The sequence below is a fragment of the Pomacea canaliculata genome, linkage group LG2 (assembly GCF_003073045.1).
Source record: "Pomacea canaliculata isolate SZHN2017 linkage group LG2, ASM307304v1, whole genome shotgun sequence".
Taxonomy (NCBI): domain Eukaryota; kingdom Metazoa; phylum Mollusca; class Gastropoda; order Architaenioglossa; family Ampullariidae; genus Pomacea; species Pomacea canaliculata.
In genome coordinates, this window is record NC_037591.1 from 12,435,374 (window position 1) to 12,451,492 (window position 16,119).

General features: G+C 36.4%; 1 protein-coding gene across 7 annotated transcripts in view; it reads left to right on the top strand.

Annotated features, from left to right (window-relative positions):
* The window catches only part of LOC112557056, a 90,928-nt gene that overhangs the window by 48,730 nt on the left and 26,079 nt on the right, over window positions 1-16,119 (top strand). For 5 of the 7 annotated variants that reach the window (XM_025226658.1, XM_025226661.1, XM_025226663.1 and 2 more), the window contains exons 17-19: window positions 12,836-13,020; window positions 13,149-13,317; window positions 13,739-13,952. The exons of 1 other annotated variant lie outside the window; for it this stretch is intronic. In XM_025226658.1, the coding sequence (XP_025082443.1) occupies window positions 12,836-13,020; window positions 13,149-13,317; window positions 13,739-13,952 (568 nt within the window). Of the gene's footprint in view, window positions 1-2,130; window positions 2,354-2,863; window positions 2,992-3,536; window positions 3,793-4,091; window positions 4,229-4,438; window positions 4,639-5,030; window positions 5,203-5,902; window positions 6,103-7,176; window positions 7,355-7,829; window positions 8,083-10,138; window positions 10,270-11,224; window positions 11,416-11,798; window positions 11,956-12,835; window positions 13,021-13,148; window positions 13,318-13,738; window positions 13,953-16,119 lie in introns of all 7 variants that reach the window. One more of the 7 variants, XM_025226664.1, reaches the window with a different exon arrangement.

The following is a 16,119-nucleotide window of genomic DNA, read 5'->3' on the forward strand; positions in this document are numbered from 1 at the left end:
ATGATTTAAATTCAAATGTATATTGTAATAAAACATATGCCTGTTTTGTACTTTTTGTGTGTATATATTTTATAAATATTTTGTGTTAGTGTCGCACTTTTGATCTACTTTCCGATTTGTGAATTCTTTGCTCCACACAGATACAGTCTTTCAGTGGATTTTACTACAAGAAAACAAAAAGTATATTTGTTAAAATTTCCACCACGTAAATATTTTTAAAATGCTTTTTAAAATGGGAGTATCACAGATAGTTGTCTTAATTGTAAATAAATATAATTTTTTTTTAAAAAATATTGGTCGAAATTTCATTTGCGGGCACTCGCCGCTGCGTATACCAGGGGAGAGTGGGCTACCGCAGTCGCGTACAGATTGTCCGCGGACACTACTCTGTTTCTTTACCACAGGATATCTTTGACACTGCTTTAGGACTATGAATCCAGCGGTAAGACAACACCAGTTGGGTATAGACATCCCTGTATAACTTCGGAAACAAGATAACTGTCCTTTTGTTCCCCAAATTGCCATAATTATGACTTCCAAACTACTGCATAATCGAGCATCAATAATGTGATGATAAAGTAGATCTACATCGTAAGGAGCACTATTAATGTGACATCTATGTGTGAGCAATATTTTCTAGTAGTAATTCGAGTGTTGCTGAACAGACAGCATGTATTTTAACTTAGACCATAATATATTAACTAGAAATGCACTGACGCGACTTGTTTTTGTTTTACCTTCATTAAGAAATTCTGACTATAGTATAAGACTTGCCGCATGTGTCATGTCAATAAAGAAACTTTCTTTTTCATATGCTGTCGATGTCTGATAAAATTGTATGATCTTCATAAGATTTTGTGTCTAACTACAGAGGAGGTAAAATATTCTTCTACGCTAAATAATATTCTTCCTCTTGTCCGTGTTTTATATATTTCAGTAAAATAAGTTGCATACCAATCTTTTTGAATGGTTAAGATGTCTAATAAAATAAACTATTTGTATTCTCTATTTCCCTTAATTGTGACCAGTCGTTTGGTAAGCAGCAACTGAGTTGCAGCAATATTGGTATAGGTGCGCCAGACCTATTCCTTGCCCCTTTCACTAGGTCTCCCAACTTGCGGCCTGCCCACTCTTTAATGTACTCAGCCCCCACTTTTGTTTGCCCTGTAGACGTCATCCCTCCACACACCCCTAGAGGACTGTTTGGGTAGAATGTCGTGAAGAGGAACATACCAAACTAGTCACCGCTTGACGGAGAGGTTCTTCGTTACCGACCAGGGTGGTGACCGTGTCAGAGATGTACAGTGCATTCACCACATACACAAACACCACGTCTCTTACACGTGCTGCTGTTTAACACTACAAACAACAAAACATCTGCACATGGGCTTTCATTTTGTTTGCATTATCTCGCCGAAAAAAAAATTCTCTGGCATAGCAATACTGTTTCTTTATTTTTTCAAATTGTCTTTTTTGAATTCTCTTATTTTGTTTTTCTCTTTTTGATTAATCTTGAATTTGGCCTCAAAGCTGACACTCCTGCAGTCCCATATCTTGTTCAGCTTCCCCATTGCTACAGTTGTTGTTGTGATTCTATGACGAATGTTTGCCAGCAACTGCCTTTCCAGATAAATGTCTACTTTTCCTATCCAACAGTGTTCAATTCTTGTGGTGTGTGTGTGTGTTTTGATGTCCATTATACAAGTTCCGACTCTATCTGTGAGAGCATAGCAACTAATAGTTGCTGCATGCCAGACACACAGAGTTTATGATATTGCCGGAGTTTTCGCCGCTGTTAGATGAATCTACAACACAGTTGAACTTCTGTCGAAAGAATCATATCAAGTGTTTTTGAACTGATTTCGTTTCTATTGTTCCTAAACTCATTATAGTTTCCTCAAGAAGCAATCTCCACAACTATAAGCAAGAAAACAAAATACACACCTATATATATAATATGCTATGACTAGAACAGTTGTGTAGTTTTAATTATAGTTTGTTACTATTATTAGTATATCAGGCGTAAGGCGCTATGGGAATGCCCATAGAGCTGTGACAGAGTGCTATATTAGTGCACCACCACCACCACCACCACCACCACCATCATCATTTTTTACTTTGATTTTCCAGAATGTGGAAGTACAGACATCCGTCTCCAAGAGAATAGTCCATTTCAAATGTACTATTATCAACCTGAGCCAGTTCAAGGAAGATGTGAATGGACAATAACTGCAGACGAGGGACTGTCCATACTGATGATAGGTTACATCTCCTACAATGAGTTCGAACAGATCAATCAACAGTTTAAAATGTACAGAGGAACAACCAAAGACCGCAGTTCTTTGATCACAGTGTGAGTTGCAATTAGAGGTTCTGCTTTTAGAAAGAAGAGCTGATACCTTAATAGGTTGATTCTTACCGAAAGTTACATAGAAATCTTTATGAATTAATAAGATGTAGCCTACAAGAACTAGCACTTAACACTATGGTCCTGTAGTCTAAGTATTCGATAAACAAAGCAAAAATGACTCCGAAATGACAAACCTGAAAATGATTGAACAGACTAAATAATTTGTTTATACCGAGAACTGCTCTCACTCAATATAATCCTGAATTAGTCATCAAGAAACATTTTAAAATAAAATGCATAGAAATGTTGAATTATTATTAAAAATGTGGTCGGAACTGTGTTAGGAGAGCTTGATACATTACGCAGATTTTGAGGGACTACGTAGATAAAATCACCAAGCATTTTACAAAAATGAAAATGTGAAATTATTTCCAGCAAATTTACTTAAATCATATTTAGAAAGTGACTTATGTAATTAACAATCTGTTAAACATTTTATTTGTCTGATTGAAGTAAATCCAGATACAACGAGATTGCTATCGATGAGGCATCCAACATCATACTCATTGAGTACATCGCCAACGGAACTTCTTATTTGTATGTGTCAGCGACTTTCATGGCTTACAACACCACACAGAACTGTATGTATTCCCTACAAAGAACTACATAGATCAACTGGTATTTCCTTCTGTGTGTGTGTATATATATATATGGTAGTTTTCAAGGCTTGGCGTTTTACATAAATAAAACAGAAATTATTTACGACAAATGGACAAGTATTTCAGCACGTCAGAAAGAATATTTTTATCGTTTCCAAGCTAATGTGATATTTTAAAAATGTTCCTGAGATAATTATGCAGCTATTAACATTTTGTGTGACCTGTTGGTAGCTATGATCAAGCTAATTGTTTGCTGTAAAAATCGTCTTTAAATACCAAAGGAATACATCAGCTGCAGTTCTACACAGTGCGAATGACTCAAGGTTTTGTTTGCATAAGTATAAAGGAAAGAAGCTCCAATCCCACTGTGCAAACTAATGTTCTCTACATCATATTTATTGCTTGATTCTTCTCTCTCTCTGCACCAGCCGTAGTTACATTTTACCTAATAAAAGCGAAAATGAAAACAAATTAGTGGACCTAAATAGTATGCATATCTGTATAATTAATTTTATTTCCTTTCACAGCCACATGTGGTTCAGGGACAAATTACACTTCTGAGGAAGGCGACATCAGTCTATACTCAAATGGATTTTCAAGCATCAACGGATACTACAGGAACGGAATCTGCGCCTGGACTATTGAAGCTCAAGAGGGCGAAGTCATTCAGCTCGTAGTTACACAAATTTACATCGAAGCAGCAATACCCGGATGTAACGACTCTGCACGCAGTTATCTAGAAATTTACGATGGATCACAAACGGAAGACAGTTTACTTGTCCGGTACGAAACTGAACAGTTTCAATACTCACATCTGTAGACTTAAATATTCCAGCTGGTATGGAAAAATTATCCCTAAGGTTTATTTCATGTCTTTTAATAAATGTTTTGGTAAGAAAGGTTATGTCAGTTTTGTTGGTAAAATAAATAATGCAAAGAAGTCTCTAAACCACTGTTATGCATAAGAATTTGTTAGTGTTAGTGTTAGTGTTAGTATTAGTGTGTGTGTGTGTGCGTGTTCGCGCGCACTATTAATCGTGCTTGCGTATATTTAACAAAAGCAATTAATGTTTGAACTTCAGAGCCTGCAGTTATGATCCGCTGGTCACTGTAACATCAAAGACCCGGCGCCTTGTATTTGTGCTGACACTCGATGAAGAATTTGGCTTCACTCGGGCTTCTTTTACAGCTCGTTACAAGTCTTTTAATAACTCTGCAAGTAAGAAACCTTCTAGTCCAAAGATTTATTGTTTATATTTACATAGCGACGTTATGGTAAAGAACAATGTAAGTAAAAATTAGGTCCACTTTTTTTTTACTTTACATACATCAGCAGATGTAAGAGCAACTTCAATCCTATTCTGTAAGTTAAAAATAAACGTTCAAAATAAAACAAAAATGCTAAAAAGAGTTAAATATCTTTTTTCAGTTCTCAGAGATTGTGGCGGGGACATTTCTGGAAAGGAGGGTGTTGTGTCGTCTCCAAACTACCCGGCCAACTACGACAACCTGCGAGAGTGCGAGTGGAGGATCACAGTGGAAGATTCGTTCAACATTAGGATTGACATACATGACCTTGACATCAGTTCCTCTAATTACGGGTATTACTGTGCTGGAGATTCTTTACTGGTAAGAATATTGATGGATTACTTTATTCTCAAAACTCCTGATACAGTGCTCTATACTAAATGAACCAATCACTCGATTAACAACTACGGCAGCTATTGCCACTAACGCCATAAATTTAGCTTCTGTTTTATTTTTTAATAAATTATTAGTCCTTGTAGCCTTATTAGTTCTTGTACAACACACACACGCACACACGCATATGCAATCTATCAGTCACAGGTCATGTACTTCACCTCTACAATTTGCAATGATTATATTTAGGATCTGTGGAGGTCAATGGCGTACACTGAGCTCCCGATGAAATGTCGTGTGCCATCATGCTTTGTAGACAATCATCAATCATCAATTATTATTATTTCTAACTGTATTGTTTTCATTTATTTTACGTTTAGTTTACAGATGCATATCCCGTTGGCTACACAGGTCCGTCCTACCGAGTATGTGGAACATATTATGGCTACTACGGTGGAGCTCCGATATATTCTACAAACAACAGTTTGACGATGAGGTTTGTCTCTGACTGGGAGAATACTGGACGAGGGTTCAATGCGTCGTGGAGAAAAGGTGAGATAATTGACAAATTTTGAATTATCTTTGAAAAGATGCAAACATTGAAATTCTATTGTTGACTTGATATTTTCTTACAAAATTAAGCGTTATTGCCTGCAATGATTAATAATGCATTTAAAATACCTTTAAATACGTTTAAGTTTGTTAAAAAATTTAAGCTTCAAGCCAACAAACTTAAACGTTACTGCCTGCAATGATGAGTTGTTACAGAAAGGTTATGAAAAAAAAACCACTACCCAACACTTCGTAGCAACTCCATGAGGATTACAACACGAAACAAAATCCTCAAGAAATATTAAAAGATTTTATAAATGCTACTTGAGTTTTGTTCTGAGAAAATTACTTAATAACTGTTCTTGGTATACGTGTTTTTTTATTGTTTTTGTAAATATTAATCTGTTTTTTTATTAAGGTGTCATCTTTTAAAATAAACCTCACATAGCCATGGTTGAGTAAGGAATTATTATGCATTTCGTACTTCATTATTATTAATTATATCAGCTAATATTTAAATATATGTATAAATTATAATTTGCAGAGAAATCGTAGGACAAAAGATTAGGGAGAATTGAACACGGTGCACACATTTCGTGAAATTTTAACTCTTTTGACATAACTTTGTGTCATGCCTTCAGTATAGTTGTTGTGCTGTCGTATATGATACAATACTCGTGGACACCTTTTATCATTCTAGCATGTGACTTGATAGTGCAGACTTCGAACGGCTGGATTAAGTCACCAAAGTTTCCTACCGGGTACCCGAACAATTTGAACTGTTCGTATATGATACAGACACCTTATTACCAGCCTGGCTACTTCATTACCTTCACTTTCAACAGCTTTGACCTACAAGAGCCTGATTCCAAAGGATCCTGTATATACGATTATTTGGAGGTGAGACAAGTAGGCTTAATTTTCATAAAAATTAATGTAATTATTACACGAACTTTAACTACTATGCCATTACAATATCACGATACATGCATCACCTGTGAATTCATTTCACTTCGATCGCTCCATCGACCATGGCAAACTCCATGGTGTTTCTGGCGAATTCTTTAGCTTGACGAGTTGATAGCTCATAGATATCCTCGTTGACAACAAGTCAAACCCTTGTGATGGTGTTTTAAAGGTGAATAACTGCTACTGGTAGCTTGCCTTACACCCATCGTTCACCATTCGCACGTGCGCACCCTGTCCACAGGTGATTTCTTTCACTCATGTGCGCAGTCAACTGACAACACAGTTACAACAGCAATAATATGATTTTGTTTTTCCATCTCCCATCAGGCCGCCGATTCTGTATATCTGTATGAAGGAACAACAGACTGAGGCTGTTCTTAGTTCTTTTGGCCGTTAGACTTCTGAATGTTAGTGTGTGTAAATGAATGTAGCTGTCTGTAACAGGAATGTATGAGTTTGTTTGGCGGATATGAATAGTTTTTGGTATTGTTTTGTACTTGTATATCGAGCTACCCCAAACTGCCCTCTGTGATCAATAAAGTATTATCATATTCACATTCATCTACGTATATCCCTCCCTTAGTCCAGGAGTAGGAAACTTTTACCCTCCCAGGGCCATTATGATGTTTGTAACATCCTTCGCGGGCCGTAATAAATTATTTACTTAAATTGGCTTGCTCTCTAATTCTCCTGTAGAGTGTGCAATCCCAGCATGCCTGAGACTACTGTCCTTGAAATCACTGAAGTGAGCCTTTAGGTAATTCGGTTCGCAAAAATTACTATGAAAGGCATGGTGAAAAAACTGTTTGGAATCTGAAATATATGTGATTACAATTATAAAGTTTCGAGAAGAGGCAGAATAGAGTAACAAAACCTTTCTTTTCTAATGCAAAATTTTCTATTTGTGGTTATGGATGATGATGATGATGATGATGATGATGATGATGATGATGATGATGATGATGATGATGATGATGATGATGATCCTACCTACTGTATTTTAAGGTAGTGCAAGTTCCGTTCTATAACCCCGGATACTTCATACCTCCGGACGCTAAAGAGTTCTGTGGAAGGGGACCAACGCAAAGCTTGACCACCTACTTTCCAACCACCCTACACTTTGTCACGGACGGCAGTATAACAAAGGGTGGCTTCAACATCTCCTTTATACAGACAATGGCTGGTAAAAATATTTTTCTGTTTATTGCAGGAAATACAAATTTCCGGTCAGGTTCATATCACAGTAAATACTAATTAACTTAGACGTTTATATTAAACGTTCACAGACAGATCAAACAGAAACAATTTTAACTCATCATGTCAGAAAATGACACCAGTCATGAGCATTTCATTAAATGTGTCCGCCTTAGACTAGTTATCTCACCATTACCTCTCCAGCGATTGTCTGGGAAGAGGCGAGAATAGTTTATGGAGGGTAATATTGCCCCGCTTTGCGTAAAACAGATTGGCTAATACTACAATTAGTTTTTTTTCCACAAGATCGTTGACTTTAAAAACCAATAAAACGAATATAACATCATGTTCATTTAAGCAAAGAAATCAAGAATTGTTGCCTGTCCTCGACAAGTTGAAATTTCAGTTGCGGCGACATCGATTATAGTCTATCAAGCTAACATTTAATTATTTTTTGTTTCCAGGGTGCGGTGAAAGCTTGTATATGGGAGAAAAAGGTTTTGTCACTAGTCCTAACTACCCAGGGACATTTCCTCAATATTTCAACTGTACGACTACCATACGAGTAGAACCTGGACAAAACATCACTTTAAGCTTCCAGTCATTTTACTTGGGCGACTATCTGGCAAACGTAAATGGAAGTAACTGTTGGTCGTGGTCTGGAGGTGTCTTGGAAGTCTACGATAGAATTTCATCACGATCAGTTTTGATTGGAACGTAAGTATTTTTAATCTCTTTCGTAAACAGACGATGACACAGATACCAGTGGAGTTTTGATTCTGTTACTATTGTCCAGTAAATATAAAATATATAAAAATATTCTTTTTAGAAAATTTTTCAATACATGACTAATAATATCACCTAGTCTATTATGGTCGAGGAGGATTGTAAAACTAAAATTATCTATCCTGTAAAAAAATTAGTGTGCTATAGCAATGCAATCATACAATAATATACACTTAATAATTCAGTTCCCCGTTGATCGGACAGTAATTTATGTAAAAGTTTCTTTGGCAATTCCCAATTAACGCTCATGAACAGTAAATACAAAACAATATACAGACTTTATAGTATTTTTGAGAAAGCAGTTGGCTGGTCAGTAATGTCTTTTGGCACCAGCAAGTATTTTCTGCCGGTCAAAGGACGAGTTGCGACAGTTTTTAATGTTTGCTTGAAAATGTAAAAGAGTGTCACAATTATTCTCATCAATATATCTAGTTGTGTATCATTAGCAGTGTTACTTGAATGTGTGCACACTTACTGCATGTAGCAGCTCTATCAAACAACCATTAATAGCGATCAGTTCTCGTTATGAACGCCTCGTGTTGTTTCTGAGCTTAAAACGATAATCAAGTTAGGAAACGGTTTAAAGCAAAACAATTCTATAAAACTTTGCCACACGGAAGTGTGCATTCATATTTGTCCGGTTTGCTTTGCGTCTAGCTCTGTGAGGAACGCAGTTTAGGTGCGTATGCGAGCCCATGCTGTTATATAGCGTGGAAGTAGAAATAAACATTGTTCAAGGGGAGATCACTCTCGCGAAATAAAAGACGCAGACGACAATTGAAGGAAGCTGACGTGTGTTTATAAGTTCAGAAGTCAGCGTTTAAGAAATAATTCCTTGCTTATCCAAGGTAACATTCGTAAACCTATTCGCTACTCATTTTATTCTACTTCTACGTTTTATTTTAGACATTTTCAACGATTTAATGTGTGAAGAAATCTGTGAATCGATAAGACGTAGTTGGTAAAGTTAACTGGTGCGTGAGATCGAGATAAGTGTTGAGTGAACGAGAGGGAAATAGTATGTATAGAATTAATACAGATGAATTAGTTAGGAATTAGGGGAAGGAATAAGAAGTGTCTGCAACCCAGGCGTGCAGGAAGTTGGCGAGAGACACTGAAACCGTTTGAGGTGGATCAGGATATCGTCTCGTAACAAGATTTTCTACCCGGTCAGACCATCTGCTGGCTCCAAACTGCCGTAGGAGGAGACTATGTTAGGGGACAGTCGTAGGCACATCGGAAGATTCGTGAGGAATCTCCAAGTATCAGTTGCCAAGGTGTTTTCCCCAGCGGACTACCCTCGGCGAGAAAGATTGAGGGTGGAAGGATACTCCTCGTTATGGGGAAGTAACCCTCGTTGGTTGAAGAATTCCTCCGGGTATCGCACAACAGAATGAGAAATTGCAATAACCGCAGGACTCTACTCCAAGGACCAAAAAAATTTTTGGAAAGAAACAAGACACTGTGTTGTGACTTTGGTCCACAGGGCCTAGAACCTGAGACCTGAGAGGCGTGTATTATAGCTATCTTTGTGCTTTAAGTTATTTGCTTACTTGTAGGGGAGATTTATCATTATCTATGTTGTGTATATGTGTATGTGTGCGCGCGCGGCGGGGAGGGGGGTAATACCATGTTCTGTTTCTATTATATGAAGTAAATATTTAAGAAGCAAAATAAGTAAAGAAGGAAACTAGAAGAAGCAATAAGTCAGTTTAAGACCAGAGCTCCTTTCAATACTAATTACGGGAATCCTATTGGCAGATGTTTGTTTTATGTGGAGAGAAAGAACACGTGTCAGTCCCTGTGTCTAAGTCTGTGTGCCTCGACGCAGTGTACTGAGCCTGACAAGCTCACTGTTAATCATCGATATTCTTAGGGATTTCTGAATTATTGTAATGCCCGTTAAATAATACTGTTTGTGATTTAGAACTTTAATAGTAAATAGTATTGATTATATACAGCATATGCTCATTGCATCTTTTGACAGATACTGTGGGTACGCATCGCCCCTGCCTATCACGTCGACCAGCAATGAGCTGACCCTCATCTTCACATCCAACTATAACTATTATGCTACTGGGTTCAACGCAACATACATATCGACTTCAGCATTGACAGGCAAGTATTGATCTCTTGTGGTCTGTATAGGTTTAAAGCTAAGATTTGCTGTGTCTTATCTGTGTCTTTCGGGAATTATTGTTGCCCTTGGAAACTCACATTATGTAAAGGTTCCAATATTTGACTTCTTTAAGTATTTTACATGTGATTTTATGATATTCTCTACATGCTTTATCATGTCCCTTTGACAAAATTGGCAGACAAGACATCAGCACATATCTCACCGACTCCCACTCCACATAGACAATTTTGGGACAATCTTTGTTGTTTTGAGAATTTTCATTCTACTTGCTCCTCGTCTTTTTCTTCAAACTTTCACTTCTCCGTATTTGTTAATACTTTTTCATTAACCCCAGAAGACTTGGGCTTAAATCAATTATCGTGTTTACTTTCGTACTTTTGAAATACTTTATATTGTTTAGTTTCTATCTTAATGTAAAGGTTTGAGTCTTAAAGGATTTTGACAAGGAGTTCTCAGTACTTTCAAAACAAATATGGCGGCGGGAAGGAGAATGAACTCTCGTAATTTAGTCGACAAATGACGCAAACGGACCATGATCTGCCAGCATTTCTTACATATCAAGTTGTCTCGGGTACCTAATAGTATCCATGTCTTTACTGCATGGGTTTGTCGTATAAAAAGGGGAGACACCTGGCGGGTTCAAGGAACAACTTTTCAAAATTCCTCGTTTTTTTACCTCTTATTAATAATTATTTAGTAACATCTTAATCGGATATACGTGTCAGATCACTAAAATAAAGGAACCGGTACTGTTTAAAGCGTGAGATGAAACCATTTATCTACTTTTGTATCACAAGCTAATGCCTTCGCCGTATCAAATATTCAGATATTTTATCTGTTTAGTCATTCATAATTTTTTAACCAAGACTGGCACAACCGTGGAATAAGTTATATTAAGAATAATTTCTCTTTCAATGTTTTAATAAAATTCAGCTTTTAGAGACTGTGGGGGACAACTGAATGGAACAAACGGGGAAATAACCTCCCCTAGATACCCGGACCTTTACCCAGATAGCGCTGTGTGCGATTGGATCATCACCGGGGATACGGGAGATAGGGTCAGACTGTCCTTCGTGGACTTCCACCTTCAGGACACCATGTCGTGTCAACTTGACTCGCTAGAGGTGAGTGCAAAATAGTCTTTATAATCATCATTGATCTTCGAAGAAAACGTGAAATAATGCAATCTCCTACTTGAAGATCCGAGAAAATAATTAATTTCAACAGTATAATGTTATGAAGTTAAGTTTTGTTGAGGAGCTTATGGATTTCAATTTTTAACCTGTTGTTGAAAAATGTCCTACAGAATTAACAATAGGTAATGAAAATACGTGATAGATCTGCTTATTTTTTATTTCCTTATCGTGTAGTCAGTGGTTCAAAAACTACATTTTCTGTATATTTTGCTGTTAATCCAATACTAGAAATCGTTAAAGAAAACAGGCTTAGCAATTAAACAAGGATGACTGCTGTGTCTGGAGACTACTTGTACTTGTTTTAATTTTAGATGCGAGATGGAAGCAGCGTGTACTCCCCTCGCCTGGACAGAGTGTGTGGTGACGCTATTCCTCAGGAAGTGACGTCGACTGGCAACACGATGTTCGTCAGTTTCGTCACAGATGGAGAAATGACGTATAGAGGATTCAAAGCCTCTTGGACGTCAGGTTAGATTTTTTCTTGAAATTACGAAGAATTAAGAAATAAATTAATTTCAAATAATTAAATTGAAGCAATTGTACACGAGCATTTAAAAATGGTAACATTTTATTGCTTTAATGTGATTCATTGATTATACCTCATAGCTATCACAAGACACTGGCTTAATTGTGTTTTAATGCTATTTGATGGATGATGAGCAGGGGCAGGAAACATTAACTTCATTCGATCAATGTACGACATGAACTCACAGTTGTTCTTAGGTAGATGTTTATCATGGATGCTTGTTAACATTGGCAAACTTCACTTGTAGAATCAGTGCCACCTGACACTATATTTTTTTTGGAAATCTGAGTATTCTGGGTTCCAGATTTTCTTAAATAAGTTTATTTAAAATATATGGTAAATTTTTATACTTTATATTTTACCAGAATTACTAAAATTATCTGTTACGATAAAGCTGGATTATTTTCCCCCGTTTTAAAGCGATCAAACCTAAGTATCCTTGCCAAAACCTCCTCATGATCAGAAAATATATTATGCTAATTAATTTTTACTTTGCAAATGACATTCCTTCAATGCTTTGAAATTCATTCACGTCGTGATGATAGAAGCTACTATTAATTGGAAACAAAGTTTGTAAAAAAAAGTATTCACAAAAATTAGGGACCTAACACAAATGAAGAAAAGTATTAAAGATAAAACAAAACAGCCCATAGGCATTGTCAAAATTTATTTTCACACTAGGTAAATCAAAGTTTAAGAACAAACACAAAAATAACCGACACTTAATCTCAGGAAATCGCATTCTCTTCCTGCTCATATTGCTCCGCGGCTTCAAGATGCCTTTTCATTCTATTTTTCCTTCTTTTTAAAAAAAAAATATAGTCTGTGAGGAGACATACAGAACTACAGAAGGAATCATCCAATCCCCATCGTACCCTAACAGTTATCCTCGACGCAAACAATGCACCTACTTCATTGAACAGAGGGAGGGCTACGTGTTTGAACTGACGTTCACCAACTTTAGTCTTGGCGACGTCAGAGGCAGCTGCAGCAAGAATTATGTGGAGGTGAGGGCTTTGTATTATGCTCAGCTATATTACGAAAATATATACCTAGTGCAAAAAGAACCATAGAAAACTTATAGTACCCAAATGGTTGCCAAAAACTAGGCCAAAACCATTATTTGTATTTATAGGTACGTGATGGCGGCTTTGACACCTCCCCGCTGCTCGGATCACGTTACTGTGGAGGAGATTTGCCGCCTGTCTTGACGTCCTCACAAAGCCTCATGTGGATACGGTTTGTTACCGACGGCTCCTCGACCAACAAAGGCTTTCGAGCAACTTTCAAGATAGGCACACCTTGTAGGTGAAACGTCTTTGGTTTCTTATAAGGAGTTATTGGTTATTTTGTATTCCCATAGGTAGAAATAACATGATCAGATGTTCAGAATGTACACATTTGAATGCATCTTGTTAAAATCATATACGCGTAGTGTAATTACTGGTGTGGCTCGATCATCCTGCATTAGCACTTAAAAATTATTTACTAAAGAGCTTACCACACTTTTATGCATCAACTCTTTTAAGATTTTGTAACCTTTAATTCCATTGGATCCACATTACTTTTATATATTAACTGCCTTCTTTGTGATGTTTTTCATCGTGTGTGTCATCGCGCGCGTGCATGCACACGTGATTTTGGGGTTTACTGAGCCATTCTTTAATTGTTTTATAAAATTAACATACTTCTTTCATGCTAATTACATATTTTTACATTTCATAGCTTGCGGTTCGAAAACGCTGACAGAGAAACAAGGGGTCTTCACAAGCCCTAACTTTCCTAACATCTACCCTAACAACGTGGAGTGCACCTGGTTGATCCAGGGTGTGCCAAACGAAGTCGTTACTTTGACCTTCACCTCTTTTCAGCTGGAAGGGTGGACATGGTGTCCTTGGGACTGGGTTAATATTTATGATGGAGACAAGCTTTTGAACACGTAAGCAAACGTTCATACATAACAATAGTATTTTCTTTCTTAGAAAATCCGGAATAGGTAAAAACTGATATGCTGAATTTATACACCTTGTTAAAATGCTGACTTTCGGGGATATTATTTTTTCAAGACTTTTTAAAAATTTTACTATTGCTGCAAAAATGTGTTTAGGAGTGAACACTGTGCATCTATACAGCATTCAAAAAGAAGGGTGTGCATGCACACACAAAAGAGCATAGACAGAGACTGAGAAACATGTAAAAGGAGTAAACTGTATTAAACTTTTCAGCAGCCCACAGAGATAAGCACTCCCGTTTGAAGTACCAGTAGGAGAGATTAAATGTTTCCCCAAGAAAGCATAATGCCAATACTGTCCAATAACATGTGGCAACCACATGATTACAACTGGCAAAATTTGGGCAGTACTCATAGGTTTCATTCACAATTTGACCATTTCCCAAACTCAGAAAATATCCATATAAAAAATATTCACACAAGAAAAACTCTGGAACTGGCATATTAAATGACCCATCTTAGTTAACACCAAAAATAACTTAAACAAAATGTTAGTCACTGAAACTTTGACATGAAATCCTTATTTTCATTCCAAAAGTTTGCATATGTAGCATCACTACTAAACAGACTTCTTAGTCCTGTTTGCCCCCACTGGAGCATAGGACTGCAAACAAATCAATAAACAGTACCCACATAAATAACATATCAATATAAACAATTAGAAGTTGCACAGTAATTGACGTGATAATTGGTAGAACATGGAGGAAATAATGTCTGTTTAACATTTAATTATTTTTCTCTGAACCTCCCAGATGTTTGTTTGTTGAGAGAAAATAGGACTTTTAAAACTAAATGCAGAAACAAATTAAATATATTTATTTTACTTTTCTTGTTTTACCTCTCCCCCCACCAGGCAGTCACATTGATTTTTTTTTTATTTGTTTGTTTGGTTTTTTTTAATAGAAAGTCGTGAAATTATATATTTTCAGATAAACTCATAAAATTCATATAATCAGCCCAGCTTATTATAAATTCCTGCAATTTCATATTAACAAGTGCGCTAAATTCCTCAATCTTGTATTTTCTATTTAACTGCAGAATAAAAACTCTTAAGTCTGGCTGTTTCTTCTCTATTTTACATTTATAGATAAAAAACTTTGATTCTAGTAGTATATTCTCTAACGTCTTATCTATTGGACAGTTTGCTTCATATCCAAATAGTATTACAGATTCGTTAAGTGCTAATTTATTATTTTTAGAGCATTTTTCCCTTATTGCCTTTTCTAGGCTTGTCCAAAATAGTTTGGTTGCCTTACAGCGCCAAAATAGATGTTCAATTGTCTCCCTTTCGTTGCCACAGAAAGTGCATTTATTATTAACTTCTATCCCCATATATTCTGCCAGGGAGTTTGTACCTAGAATTCTGTGGATAATTCTGCACTGAAACCATCTCAGTTTAATATCTTTTATTCCTTGAACCTTGGAAAATATTATTTTCCAGGGTAATTGGGCCCCTATTTTATTTTCCCACTTTTCACAACATTTGGGCCTGATTGTGTTTTCTGTCAATATTTCGTAATAATATTTGGAACCTTTCTTTATAGAATTAATTAGTTTAATAGTTTTTGATGTTTCTTGTGCAGTGTTGTTCCTAACTGTAATGCCCATTGACTGAACAAATTTTTAAATTATTTTTGCACAGCCCATGTACGTAACTATATCTATTGTTGTTCCATACTTGGCATTAATTTCACCCAGGGACAAAAGTACACCAGATTCATTATAGAAATGTTGAATTCTATATACCCCCTTACTAACCCAGTTTTTGAAGAAAATAGCCTTCTGGCCAAGCTGAAATCTACTGTTTAAGTGTATTGGTTCTGCCATCACCTCCTCTGATGTCTCTGGCTTGACATAATAATAGAATTCCTTATAAGCATTTAATACATCTTTCCAAAATTTATTTTTATGTTGTGTGTCACAGTACACATTCGGGCCATATTTATCTATATCTACGAGTTTTGGGTATATCTTTATCACTACATCTTTCCATTGGTGTTCAGTGACATTTAGCTTTTTAATCCATATTAGCTTTAGCGCTTTTATATATTGACAAATGTTGGGTATATTTAAGCCACCATTACGGACAGTTTTC